This window comes from Cavia porcellus, unplaced genomic scaffold (genome assembly GCF_034190915.1).
Source record: "Cavia porcellus strain 051 isolate PalLab524CR breed Dunkin Hartley unplaced genomic scaffold, mCavPor4.1 scaffold_17, whole genome shotgun sequence".
Lineage (NCBI taxonomy): Eukaryota > Metazoa > Chordata > Mammalia > Rodentia > Caviidae > Cavia > Cavia porcellus.
In genome coordinates, this window is record NW_026947500.1 from 25,463,139 (window position 1) to 25,476,746 (window position 13,608).

General features: G+C 46.6%; 2 protein-coding genes and 1 long non-coding RNA gene across 5 annotated transcripts in view; 2 read left to right on the forward strand and 1 right to left on the reverse strand.

The window, feature by feature from the left end:
* LOC134470895 (uncharacterized) overlaps nt 1-7,441 on the reverse strand; it is a 66,504-nt gene extending 59,063 nt beyond the window's left edge. The window contains exon 1 of the long non-coding RNA XR_010040100.1: nt 7,299-7,441. This is a non-coding gene — a long non-coding RNA (uncharacterized LOC134470895). The remainder of the gene's footprint in view (nt 1-7,298) is intronic.
* The window catches only part of Top6bl (TOP6B like initiator of meiotic double strand breaks), a 104,243-nt gene extending 93,973 nt beyond the window's left edge, over nt 1-10,270 (forward strand). Inside the window, exons 14-15 of the mRNA XM_063227592.1 lie at nt 4,922-4,997; nt 9,826-10,270. Coding sequence (XP_063083662.1) covers nt 4,922-4,997; nt 9,826-10,175 — 426 coding nt within the window. The 3' untranslated portion in view covers nt 10,176-10,270. The remainder of the gene's footprint in view (nt 1-4,921; nt 4,998-9,825) is intronic.
* A 92-nt stretch (nt 10,271-10,362) lies between these two features.
* On the forward strand, nt 10,363-13,357 carry Rce1 (Ras converting CAAX endopeptidase 1). 3 transcript variants are annotated; one of them, XM_063227588.1, is made up of 8 exons: nt 10,363-10,587; nt 10,726-10,828; nt 10,919-11,002; nt 11,253-11,331; nt 11,795-11,962; nt 12,055-12,126; nt 12,370-12,573; nt 12,703-12,885. In XM_063227588.1, the coding sequence occupies exons 1-7, from the start codon at nt 10,403-10,405 to the stop codon at nt 12,531-12,533; spliced, it is 855 nt and encodes a 284-aa protein (XP_063083658.1). In that variant the 5' UTR covers nt 10,363-10,402; the 3' UTR covers nt 12,534-12,573; nt 12,703-12,885. The 3 variants fall into 3 exon arrangements, with proteins under 3 accessions (XP_063083658.1, XP_003468328.2, XP_005003073.2); XM_003468280.5 differs by having other exon boundaries at nt 10,365-10,587; nt 12,370-12,432; nt 12,703-13,357; XM_005003016.4 differs by having other exon boundaries at nt 10,365-10,587; nt 10,923-11,002; nt 12,370-12,432; nt 12,703-13,357.
* Nucleotides 13,358-13,608: the final 251 nt, after the last annotated feature.

A 13,608-nucleotide genomic window follows, 5' to 3' on the forward strand; every position in this document is an offset into this window, starting at 1 on the left:
TTGATGGTGCTTGCCTGTAATCCCAGAACTTGGAAGGCTGAGGCAGGAGGGTTGTTGCAAATTTGAGGCCAGCTTGGTCTACAAAGTGAGCTCAAGGCTAGCCTGAACTGCATAGTGAGACCCTATCTCAAAAGGACCAGGAGAAAGAGAAAGGGAGAAAGGGAGAGAGAGAAAAGGAAGGAAGGAAAAAAAGATAAAAAAGAAGCTCAGAATTGGGCATAGTGGTACATGCCCATATTAGTCACTTGGAAGCCTAGGGCAAGAGGATCTCAAGTTCCAGGCCTACTTTGGCATCTTAGCAAAATCCTGTATGAATTGTTTTTTCAGCTACCAGAGACTGAACCTAGGACCTCACAAGTGCTGTGTAGGCACTCTATTGCTGAGCTATATAAACAAAAAGAGTGCTTACCTAGCAAGTGTGAAGCCATAAGATTAATCCTCAGTACTTAAAAGAAAAAAAAGATGCTAAACATAGTCATTCTGAAAAAAGCACAATAAGATACTGTTTCACACTCATCTGGGTGATAGTGCTCACCTATAGCCCCCGCTCAGAAAGATCACTTGGGAGAGGACACAGTTCAGTTCACGATAGCCATCCATATCCTCAGGATGAGGTATGTGCCATTGTCAAAGGACCTGGGTCATTGGGGCAGAGAGATTACTCAGGATCTAGAAATGTCCCGGCTTCTGAACCCCTTTGATTGAACCTCTCTATATTGTAATAAGATCTTAAAAAGGAATGATCTGATCTCTTGACCTTGCTCTTTGGCTATAGTGATGGCTTGTAACTTTGAGCCATTCATGACCAAATTAACTTGGCAGGTGGCTAGTGAGCTCTAGGTCTTAGAAGAAAGAAGCATTTACTATATTTGATCTGTGCCAAAATTTCCACTTTAATTTCTGGGAAGATATTTCTGGGAAAGTATTACAAATTAGGTCATAGTTTTCCCATCTTACAGAGAAGGAAACTGGTTACAAAACTTCTGCAGTTCCAGGCACACAGCTAGTAAAGGGCAAGGCTAAGGTTTGTACTGAGATTTCCTGGCTCCAAAGCCTAGTACCATTGTGACCATGTAAGACTGGATGGCAAATCCGGGGAGGAAGAGTGAGCTGAAATATCAGGTAAATTCCAAGATTATCTGTAATGACCACTTAGTGATAACTGATTTGTTAGTGGCACAAGAGTGACACCCAGTGGCTTCAGCGACAAATTACATGCTCAAGGATGATTGGTCAAATTCCTTCACCCCTGAAGGAGTCTCTCAGTTTTTCTTTCTAAAGGAAAAGTGGACCAGCTGATCCTCTAAGTAACAGAGAATAAAATAACCTGTAGCTATTGTACAGTTTGTGGATATGGAATAAATATATATTTAGAGTGTTCTAGAACATATTCAAGGAAAGCTCATGCAGGAGTGGAAACTTCATGCCTGGAATCAGAGTCGACAGTGGGTTAGGAAAGAGAGCACTGCAGGGCTGAGTGCACAGGGAACCTAAACCCAGAATGGGCAGGAGCAGTAGGAAATGGGCAGTTTTCTAAGGAGAGATACTCTTTCCTTAGGGTTACACTAGAAATGGACATAAATCTAAGGAGGTATCCCGGGGCAAAGGGACGGCCCGCTCTGGGCCTCAGGTGCTGAGTGGGTGGGTAAGGTTCTCATCCGGCTCCTGTGGGCAGTTACTTGGGAAGTCTAATTTCAAAAAGGGGAAAGGTTATAAGATTTTCCAGACTAAAATGAATGGAAGAGAAGAAAAACTTTTTCTCAAAGGAGAAAAAAGTTTTGGAAAATTTCCCGCTAATTTCCTTACTTCCTGCCTGCCTGCCCTCTTCTCTCCCTGCATCCCTCCCTTCTTGTGACCCTGCCCTTTTTTTTTCTTTTGCAGTACTAAGATTGAACTCATGGGCACTCTGCCACTCAGCTATATCACCCATCCATTTCATTTTGAGGCAGGATCTTACTAAATTGCCATACCTGGCCTAGAATTTGCAATCCTTCTGCTCCAGCCTCCAGAGCAGCTGCTTTATAGTTGTGCGTTACCACATCCAGCAATACTATTTCTTTTTTCATACTTTTAGGGCATCATTACCCCTTCCATGTTCCTTGGAATGCAATTACTTAGAAATTAAAACTTGTTTTAGTAAACACTATATGGTATCTTTTTAATTGTGGTACAATTCTTATGTGCTAAGATTTACCATTTTGAAGTATAGGATTTAGTGGTTTTAAGTATAATCACTGTATTGTGTGCAGCCATCACCACTAATTCCAGAACATCTTTATCACAATGAAAAGAAACTGTATCCATTAGGTTGCTGTTAGTCCAGGTTTCCCTCTCTTTGAGGCACCTGGCAATTTACTTTCTACCTCTATGGATTTGCCTGTTCAGATTTCTTGTAAGTGGGATCATAAAATATGAGGCTTACTTCAAGAAAATGTTTCCAAGGCTATTCTGTGTTGTAGCATGTCACAGTCCTTCATTTTTATGACAATAATGCTCCATTTTATGGACAGGCCATATTTTATTTATTCATTCATCAGGTGATGAATGCTCTTCCCCATTTTTTGAGTCTTATAAATAAAGCTATTTTGAACATTTTTGTGTGGGCATATGTTTGAAATTCTCTTGAGTATGTATAGGATATGTAGGAAAATATGTATTTCTTTTTTTTTTTTTTTTTTGTCTTTTTCATTTTTATCGGTACCAGGGATTGAACTCACGACCGCCTGCTTGCAAGTTGCAAGGCAGGCGCTTATGCCGCTGAGCTAAATCCCCAGCCCCCGAAAATATGTATTTCAATTTAAAAATTTTGTTACAGTAAGACGCGTTGCCAGCAATCCTCCTCGACGTACTCCCCCTTGCTTTGATCACCTTTATCCCATTGTTCTTGCCATTTTCTGAGGCAGTTCTGAAAGCCTTTGTTTGTATCTTTGTTGTACTGTCCTAAATTGATTCCAAATATTTATCTTTCATGGTCACTTAAACTTTGGGGAAGAGCCAGAAGTTGCACAGTGCCAGAGCCAGTGAATAAAATAGATGAGCCTTTCCATCATGGCAGTCAGTAGCATCATCTGCGGTATTTTTGATCACACCTTGTAAAGACAAGGACAGAAAAATACTTGCAGAACTGTTTCAGGTAGTGACAAGACCATTAGAATCTATGTGTGAAGTGAGTGGGAATATTCTGAAGGAAATTAATGGCAGTGAAATAAAATTTTACAATTCAAACAGTAGCCATATATTTCCATCACCCATTGTATCTAGGAGTAGAGTTGCTGGATCATATTTATAACACTGTGTCTAACTTAGGGCCTGGCATATGCTAGGCTCATCCTCTTCCAGACTTACACCCACTACCAGTTTAACTTTTTAAGGAATTTCTAAATCATTTTCCAAAGTGGTATCACCATCTTATGTTCCTGTCAGCACTATAATGGTGCTCCAATTTCTTTTTCTCTTTCTTTTCCTTATTTATTTATTTTGTACTGGGGATCAAACTTACACCCTTGCACTTACCAGACAGGTACTTATGCCACTGAGCTAAATCCCCAGCCCTACTCCAATTTCTTCACATTCTCATTAACAGCTGTTGTTGTTGTTATTATTATTGCAATTCTAATAGATATGTAGTTAGTTCAATGATTGATTTATTCTTTCTTTTGTTTAAGGCAGGTCTCGCTGCATAGTTCAGGCTGGCCCTGGACTCACTAGGTAGCTCAGGATGGTGTCCATTTTGGGGCGGGGGTTTGAACTCACAACCTCATGCTTGTCAGGCAGGCACTTATGCCACTGAGCATTTTTAAATTGGGTTTTTACTTTATTGTTGAGTTATGAGTTATTTAATCTTGATAAAAAAAGTAGCTTATCAGATATGATTTACAAATATTTTCTTTCATTCTTGAGATTTACTTTTCACTTTCTTCAGTTTCCTTTGAAGCATGAGTTGTAAATTTTTATAAATAAGATATATATTTATGTTTGTATTTTCCCCCCTTAGTACTAGGCATTCAACCCAGGGTCTTTGCATTGAGCTACCTCTCCAGCCCTTTTCTCATTTTGTTTTGAGACAGGACCTTGCTAAGTCACTAAATTGCCTGGGGTGATCTTGAACTTGGAACCCTTCTTCTGCCTTGGTCCCCAAAGTGTTAGGATTATAGACTTGTGTTGCCATTCCTGGATTATATTTGTATTTTTGAAAAGAAAAATGAGGAGCTGGAAGGATTGGGTTCTGGTCTTAGTAAGTACCAATGTTTCTCTGTCCAGATTGGACCAGCCAGTCCAGGGATTTGAAAGTGTGGCAAGGATTTGAAAGGTTCCACATGACTTCACAGCATGCCCTGTAACTTCCCATGTTTGACTCTGTCAGCCCCTTATGAGTGACCACTTACTCTATGTAAAACTCTGCTAGCTGTAAAGGGACAGAGAGATACGATGAACATCACCTACCGAAGTATAGCTAATAGGCATGTTAGCATAGAAATGAGGAACAGCGGCATGAAGAGCATATATAGATTTCAAGGAGACCACAGGGAACTGTCTGGATTTCAGGGAACTAAGGATGTGTTCAGAGCATCGAGAGTGAGCTGCAAGAGGAACCACAGAAGAAGCCCTGTGCCAAGCATGGTGATACACACTTGTAATCTCAGCCTTCGGGGCTGAGGCAGGAGGATCTTTGCGAGTTTGAGGCCAGCCTAGGCTACACAGTGAGCTCAAGGATAGCCTGGACTACATAGTCAGACCTTAGCCACGGTGGGGACAAAAAGAGGCTGTGAAGGGGAATTCACAAGCGAGGTGCAAGTTAATGGGGACTTCTAGGTGGAGAAAGCTCTGTGAGGTCAGCAAAGCTGCCAGCCACACTCCTGTTTCACTAGGGCTCGTTCATGCTTCTGTAAAACTTACTTGACATTTTTAATTCTGTAAGCAGCTGATTCCAGAGAAAAAGAATTCTGCCCAGAGCACAGAGGAAGCACGTGAAAACAGCCGCCCAGAGCTTCTTGCAGGTAGGTCTTGAGCCTTTCAGTTAAGTTCTGGACTGAAACTATGAAAGTGAGAAACGTGGATTCAAGCTCTCAGTCTATCCCACTGGGCCTTCAACCACGACCACATCCTTCTGGGATCTGGTTGGCTCCCGCTGCTACAGTGGGTCTTCCAGTAAGGGTTCTCTCCCCCAAGCCAGTGTGCTGGGGGGAGAGAACCCTTACTAATTCTAATACAGTTTGTATGGTGACAGCAGCAGGTGCTGGATCAGGGGAGGGTAAGAAAAGAAACAAATAACTACTTTGAAATGTGTAGAAAAAAAAATAAAAATAAAAGAAACAAAGCCTGAATCCAGCGGATTATTTCACATCTTTTCTCAGCTGTCTGTGCTGAAGCTGGTTAACACTCTGTTGTGGGCTGCAGAGGCCGCTCTTGGGTGCAGATACTACCTCAGATCTCATGTGTGTTGTGAGGAAGTGTCAGCATCTGTGAGTGATGGAAGTCACACAGGCATCTTTCTTAAGACTCATAGGCCCTCACGCTTCAGCAGCCTGTGGGGCCAGCAGCGGAGGGGTAGTAGCAGTTCTTAGCACAATACGGTCACCGACAGGTACTGGGCGCTGTCCTGGAGCTTTTAAGATATGCTAATGCCCTTAGTTCTCAGAATAATCCTATGAAGTATAGGTACTATGATTATCCTCATTTTACAGATGAGGAAACTGAGGCTTGGACATGTCAATGCACTTACCCTGTGTCACACAGCTAATAAATCACAGCCAGAATTCAAATCTGGACAGCTGGCTGTGGTCTTCCTCTGGAAAAGCCAAATTAGCAGGGCTGCCTTCCTATATATCCTGAGTCATTTGGACCAAAGATTATCTAGGCTTGAGAGAATATGGAGACTGTGACTTTAGTGCCTGGGTTTTATTGGTAAATTCTTCTTTCTGGGGTCATAACTACAACATGCAGTGTGTTCTCCATGCTTAGACCTGAGATGTGTTCTGAATCATTTCGTCCTTTGAACTATGCTTTAAATGTTGTACAGGCTGTCACTACCAAAAAAAAAATACTGTGGTGAAGACGTGTATAAAAGTTATTTTTATAAATGTAGATTTGAATATTTTTAAATGGAAGCATACTACGTACCATTCAATATCTTAGGCAGCAAGAGGAAGCAAAATAATAAGTACCATCTCTTAAAATGAAAAACATTAACATTTGGTGTTTTTTTTTTGTCTTTTTCCTTTTTATCAGTACCAGGGATCGAACTCATGACTGGCTGCTTGCAAGGCAGACACTTGTGCCGCTGAGCTAAACCTCCAGCCCCAAAACATTAACATTTAATTCAGCATTTGCTATGGACTCCAGAGAGACATTAGGCTCTCACAGCCCTCATCTCATTTAGTCCCTCACAGTGAGTGGCATTTCTTCCTTTTCACCTGTGAGAGAACCCAGGCTCAGAAGTTGGGTCAAGGATTAGTTAGCAGAAAGAAGAGCTGAATTTCTTTAATTTCTTTCTTTCTTTCTTTCCTTCTTCTTCTTTTTTTTTTTTTTTTTTTTGGCAGGGTCTTGCTATATAGCCCAGGCTGACCTCAAACTCATAGCAATCTTTCTGCCTCAGTCTTCTAAGTGCGGGGATTTCAGGCATGCGCCACCACACCTCGCAGAAGAGCTGAATTTCAGCCTGCTGTCTTCAGAGCTCATGCTTTCTCCACTGTGCAATATGAGCCGTAACACCTAGACGCTGGCTGCTCAAGCAGTTGTGCCCTCTTATTGGCATGCATCCTGTGGCCCGAGGGGGCAGGTCTCCTGATGAAATTCACTGGAAAACTATTTCGATGCTGCCAGACATCCACAGTTTTCCCCTAGCAGCCTTTCTTTTGCCAGCCCTTTGCTTTACCTTTCTGGCCTTTTCTCCACAATGGCTACTCCAGTCCTTTTCCCTCCGTCCCCTTTTGAGATACAGGGGGTTGACCATGCTAAGCAAACATTCTACCACCGAGCTTCATTCCTGCCTGCTCCATTCTTTTTTTTTAATTTAAATTTATTTTATTTAAATTTATTTTAGATTTCTACCTAGTCTCTGCCTGCAGTGTAGCCTCCTACTTCACTTTATTGGTTTCTTTTCTCAGGAAATTCGCCAACTTGTATTCCTCCCATTGCAGAACCTTAGCCTGGTAGCCTCAGGCTCAGGGTGACATCATCCCCCCTCTTTTCCCAGAGCAGGCTTGTGTCTTAGTTACTTTATACTCGTCACAGTATAAAGTATACTGAGACAAAATACCTGAAGCCCAAAGTTGGGCAAGGAAAGGTTTATTTCTTACAGTTTTTGGAGGTTTCAGTCCACACTCAGTTGGCTCCCAGGCAGGTGGGCATGGCTGGACCACTGTTCATGGTAGCTGCAAACAGCAAACTCAAGAACCAGCAAAGAGAAAGGCATACCTTCTTCCTGCCATTACATCACATCCTGGCTCCACCCCTATGTGGGTGGAGCACTGATACCATCAATCCAAGCACTAGGCAATGAACCAATCACAGATACACAATGAAAACTCATGAGGCCTCGGGGACACAGACATAAACCATGACAGCTTGTGTCAGTTATCTCTTCTGTACCTTCAACTCTCTTCTTTATTCTTTTCCTCTAGCCTGCCAGTCTCTCATGTCTTCAAAAGTAAATCTCTTGTGACCCTGAATTTACTCCATATATCCTCCCATCTCAGAAAGCGTGCTACATGCTCCCTCCCTCTCTCATCCCCCCCCCCTCCCGGAACCTAAAGCACTTGCTTTCTTTATGGCCTCTGAAACTGCAAGATCTGTCCATTTAGGTAAGAGACTCTTAATTATCAAACTGTGCATTTAGCTCTACCATATGTGAACTGTTTGCAGAATTGGTATGACTGTGACTTACCTGGTTCTCTTTTGTCAGCTTTGTCTTCCACCACTTTCTTCTGGCCATCATTAAACAGTGCTCATCCTAAATGCCCTGCTAGCTGCTGCCTTCCACGCAGCTCTTGACCACTGCCTCTAGGCTCAAGTTTACCAGTCGGTGTGACCTGCCCATGCCTCTCCTGATGATCAGAGCTCCACTCTGGAGGGCCTGTTGCATTTCAGCCTTTTCCCTCATGATGGCCTTGCCTTCTGCACACCTCCCCCAAGGTCAGCTCGTACTGTCATATCACCATTCCCTATCTAGCTTTTCACATCTGAAATCTCAGATTCTTTCACCAGGCCCCTCACTCGCATGTCCCACATCCAGTGGATCACCAGGCCTGGCCTGAGGAGTACTTTGCTAGTGGTGCCTCCATCCACACCACCTTTACTTCTCTTGAAGTCTTCCTGCCTCGTGTTTGAAAAAAGCCAACCTTTGACAGAATGAATAATCATCCTAAAATACAAAATCAATAGATCTGTCCAGTTCTTAACATGCTTCACTAGCTTTCTACTTGTTTCCTAAAGGTAAAAGTCTGTCTTAGCCTTTTCTGATTCCTTCTACTCTCCTAGATTTATTCCTTGGATTACACATACACACACACCTACACCTCACCCTTGCATTTGTATAAAGTTTATTTGCTTGTCTTTCAGCATGGAATTACTTTTCTCCTTCCAAACCTCACTCAGAGAAACCTTTCCTCACCTCTTCATGGTCAGTTAACAGCTTTCTTCACTTTTACCCCTCGGTTTTGTACACACTTCTGAATCTTTCCCAGCACCTGCGCTTCTCCCAGGGAAAAGCTCACTTATCTACATTGCCAGGATCTGTTCAGGAAGAATCCAGATCTAAAGACGGTTTAAATATGCACAAGTGAGGACCAGTGTGGCGGATTGGTAACTGGTGGTCAACTTAAACGTCGGCTGAACTGAATCGGTGTGGTGCTGAGCATGGAAGGCCCACCTGAGGACTGTTGCTGGGAGACCTAGAACAGGTTCCCCTAAGCTTTGTTTGGAGCTGTTCGTTCTGGAGAAGCTTGTGAAGCTTCTTCCCTGATATGAACTTAGCTGTTGTCATTGTTGGAGGAGCTCAGGACCTTGTTGCTGAGGATGGCTGTGGTAGTTTTAAGGGGAGCCCTGGTTCTTATTTTTAGCGTTGCTTCTTGGCTCCGGTGCAAAACCCTCAGCCTTCTGGCACAGATCCTTCACTCCTTGCATAGACTTTCTAGCTTCCACTGCTGACCTTTGGGCCTTACCAGCAAAGATCCATGAAAAAGACTTGCATGAGTCACTGCCGTGGGCAGTAGGTTTTCAGCTGAACTCATGCAGGTTATTACAATGGAATCCAGATCTTCGTCTGAATTTTCTAGGTCTTTAGTGTTGTGTACTGATTTCCTGCACATTCTTTGTATTTGACTCTTTGGGTGATAATTATAAATGATACTGTAAGTTATGTGTCCGGTATATAATTGTTTTTGCAACCCCTGACTACAACACCGAATGTAGCTCAGCAGCAGAGTTGATATGGCAAGTGTGGGGCCCCGAGTTCAATTCCCAGTACAAAACCAAAACAAAATAAACTTACACAAGTGAACTAGTTAGGAATAAGAACGCTGCCTGTGAGCACTGCTCAGTGCCATAGGGGAGGGAGGTGTGGCTGACTTGCTTTTCCAGGAATCAGCTTGGCAGGGAGGCAAGAGCTTGACAGTGCAGACTTCATGGACAGACGAATCTGTGTGTGAAGTCACTAAAGGAGGCTGAGCCTCTAAGTGACAGCTTGGTAGGATCCCAGATGCCCCTTTCAAGGCCCAATTCAGGAGTGCGAGAGAGGCCTGAAACAGTTACGAAGGCCCAGTAGCTGCAGGGTTTTGATCTGGACAGGACCTGGGAGTAAGATGAAGTGGGCTCAATTTCTCCTAGAGATCAGCAGACGAGCACAACGCAAGAGGCTCAAGAGCGGCAGCGCTCATCAGGGTGAGGAGATGCGCATTTTCGTGGCCTCCCATAGCGCGGACCCGCCCAGCGCCTCTCTCTTCCAGAGGGGAGAAGAGGTCTGCACAGCCCACGACAGAAACCCAGCCTGGGAGAGGGGAAGCCCAGTGATCGCAGGCCTGGAGGCCACAGAGAGCACCACGCAAGTAAGGGCAGGCGGGCCAGGGATCGGGCAGTTGCAGAAAGGACCTTGGGCCCCTTTTCTCCCGCAGGATGCACTCTGGCTGCAGGAAGTCTCTAATCTGTCAGAGTGGCTGCATCCGAGCTCTGAGTCGTGAACCATGCCGCTCCTGAATCTCCTGGGGTGGGGGGGAGCGAAACTGAGGGCGACTGCGTGATGTTTGATTTAATAAAATTGCTCCATGCCTGCGAAGAGTACTGTAGTGCCTGGGTAGGGGCGTTGGGGGGCGGGGCCGGGGGGCGGGCCCCGAGGCGGGACCGCCGCCTGACGTCACCGGCGCGTCCATGGGTTGGCGTCACTGGTGCGCGCCGCGGTCCGGGCGCGATGGCGGCGCTGGGCGGGGATGGGCTACGCCTGCTGTCTGTGTCGAGTCCTGAGCGGCAGTCCGAGTCAACGACACTAGGAGGCCGGGGTCCCGAGCTGTGCTGCTGGGTGTCAGTGTTCTCCTGCCTCAGCCTCGCCTGTTCCTACGTGGGCAGTCTCTACGTCTGGAAGAGCGAGTTGCCCAGGTGCGGGGACTGCGCGCGGCCCCCACTAACCTGCGCCTAGCGAGGCTGGGCTGCGGGCGGAGCTTGGGTGAACTAGGGGCGGAACCAAGCTGACAGGTGGTGGCCGAGGGCCCCCTGAATGTACTGTCCCCTTCGTAGGGATCACCCTGCTGTCATCAAACGGCGCTTCACCAGTGTCCTGGTAGTCTCCAGCCTCTCCCCTCTCTGCGTGCTGCTCTGGAGGGAACTCACTGGCATCCAGGTGCGAAAGAAGCGGGCGAGGGGCAATAGAATCGAACTCAAGGGTCTTTGGGGAGGGAGCAAGACTGATGCCCCTTTTCCTGTGGCTCAGCCAGGCACATCCCTTCTCACCTTGATGGGCTTCAGGCTGGAGGGCATTTTCCCAGCAGCTCTACTGCCCTTGCTATTGACCATGGTGAGTTCTGCTTTATTTTTACTACTGTGTTGTCACTAATATCAAGAGCCTTTTATGGCTCTTTTTGTTTGTTTGTTTGTTTAAGTCAGAACTCTAGGATATGCACGGTAGAGGGCGGGGTGTGTGTGTGTGTGTCCTGAACTGAAGAATTGTGAAGTATCATGAGGCAGGGTGAGGTTAAAGGTCTGGACAAGAAAGTGGTTTGTGGTGAATGTCTTTTCTTTGATTTCTGCTGTTTTTATGCCACCAGATCCTTTTTCTGGGCCCACTGATGCAGCTCTCTATGGACTGCCCGTGTGACCTGGCAGATGGGCTGAAAGTTGTCCTAGGTGAGTGCGCAGAGGGCAAAGTAGGCATAGGAGGTCCGGAATAATGGAAAAAGAGAATCATAGTGCAGTCTGGTTAGGAGGTAGGAGGTGTCCTCTCTCAGTAAAATTGGACTCTATTGCTGGGTGGTCTCTGAGAGTTGGCTCCTGATGCACATGGAGTCCAATTGAGACCCTCAACAATACTTGACCTGGACCAGAGTGTGTCATCTGCTTCCTCAACCTTTTGCTTCTTCAAAGCAGAATTGGTCTTAAATTTTGATGTCTCTGTACCCTCCCTGCCTCAGTTACTAATGCCTTTCCTTTAAATCATGTCAAGATGTTGCTTTACATTGGGTCTGGTAAACATAAAGTTCCATTGTCCCCTTTCCTACTTCTGGCCTGTGTTTGGCCTAGGTAAAATTATGGAAGAGGTGCCTCTGAGTCTCATTGTTCCGTAACCAGTAGTTCACTGCCTGTTACTTAGCCCCTCGATCCTGGGCCCGCTGCCTCACAGACATGCGTTGGCTGAGGAACCAAGTGATTGCACCCCTGACAGAGGAGCTGGTGTTCCGGGCCTGCATGCTGCCCATGTTAGCGCCGTGCACAGGCCTGGGCCCTGCTGTATTCACCTGCCCACTCTTCTTTGGAGTTGGTGAGTGTGGCCCTGAGAATGAGGCTTTGGATGAAAGATGAGCCTAGAGTGAAGGCCAGAGGCATATGGCATGGTTCTCACCTTCTTTCTAGCCCATTTCCACCACATTATTGAGCAACTGCGTTTCCGCCAGAGCAGTGTGGGGAGCATCTTCTTATCTGCAGGTGAGTCCTGGATTGTGTGTTAGGGTGTCCCTGACAGCCATGCTAGAGAAAAGATTAGAAACAGAGGCCTATAGCATTGGAGGGGCCGCTCACTATGGGAGTTGGGTGCAGAGGACAGTCATAGGTGGTGAAGGAGGCAGCCACTGCCCCAGGGGGAAGGGGATTGTCTCTGGCTGGTGGGCATGCAGTGCTGGGGCAGGGTGGGCGTGCAGGTGTGGTCACTCGCGGCCTCCCCGTCTCCAGCGTTCCAGTTCTCCTACACAGCTGTCTTCGGTGCCTACACTGCTTTCCTCTTCATCCGCACAGGTTGGTTCTCAGTCTCTCATGGGTCTTTGGGGGTTCAGGAACCCACAGGAGTGGGTGGGAGAATGGGAATACTGTGTTTGAGGAATAACAAAATGTTTTAACCATCCTTGAAACAGGCTGAGCCAGGGCCTTCAGCTTCAGGTGAAAGGAAGAAGAGGGGTGGGGGTGGGCCACTAACCTGTTTCATGGGACGAGGGTCTGAGGCCAGCCCTGGAGGGGTGGAGGAGGAGGTGGGGCGGCTCCATGAGCTATACTGTCTCCCCTCCCCAGGACACCTGATTGGGCCTGTTCTCTGCCACTCCTTCTGCAATTACATGGGCTTCCCTGCCGTGTGTGCAGCCCTGGAGCATCCGCAGAGGCGGCCCCTGCTGGCAGGCTATGCCCTGGGTGTAGGACTCTTCCTGCTTCTGCTCCAGCCCCTCACGGATCCCAAGCTCTACGGCAGCCTTCCCCTTTGTGTGCTTTTGGAGCGGGCAGGGGATTCAGAGGCCCTCCTGTGCTCCTGACCTTCACTCATTTGTGACTCCATTGAACTGTCATGGGCTTCCCAGCCCCTCCCCATCAAGGGGTACCACAGGGGAGGGACTCTGGGGTTCCCGAGATCTCAGGAATTTTTGTAGGGGATTGAAGCCAGAGCTAGTCGAATCCCAGGGACCAAGAGAAAGCAGCAGATATCCAAAGGGTGCAATCCCTCCTCAAAGGGGGTTGAGGAGCAGCTGGGAGGGGACAAGGGGCAGGTCCCAGGAGCTGTGCACGCCCTCACTTTGGACTGTTGCTGCTTTTAGCTCTTCTGCCCCCAGCCCCTGAAAAGCTGCTCAGGTGGTTTTATTTGTAAAACCCCTCCCCTGAACTTCCCAGGGTTTTCTCATTGTCTTTTTGCATCAGGACTTTATATTGGGATATTAAAGAGATTTAACTTGGGTAACATGGCCTCGAATCTTTGGGAATCCATCTGTTTGGAATCTTGGGAAGAATTCCAGATATCCTAGCTACCTTGAACACTAATCGTAGAGCAGTTCCACCCATTAGGCAGTTCCCAGGAGTAGAGGATGAGGTGGGGCACCTGAGGTATAGCTTTCTCCCTGAGCCACGCTCCATATCCTAGCACAAGTGGGTCTGAGACTATAGGTACCAGATGTGGGCCCAGGTACTCATGGCCCCAGCCTCATCGATGGA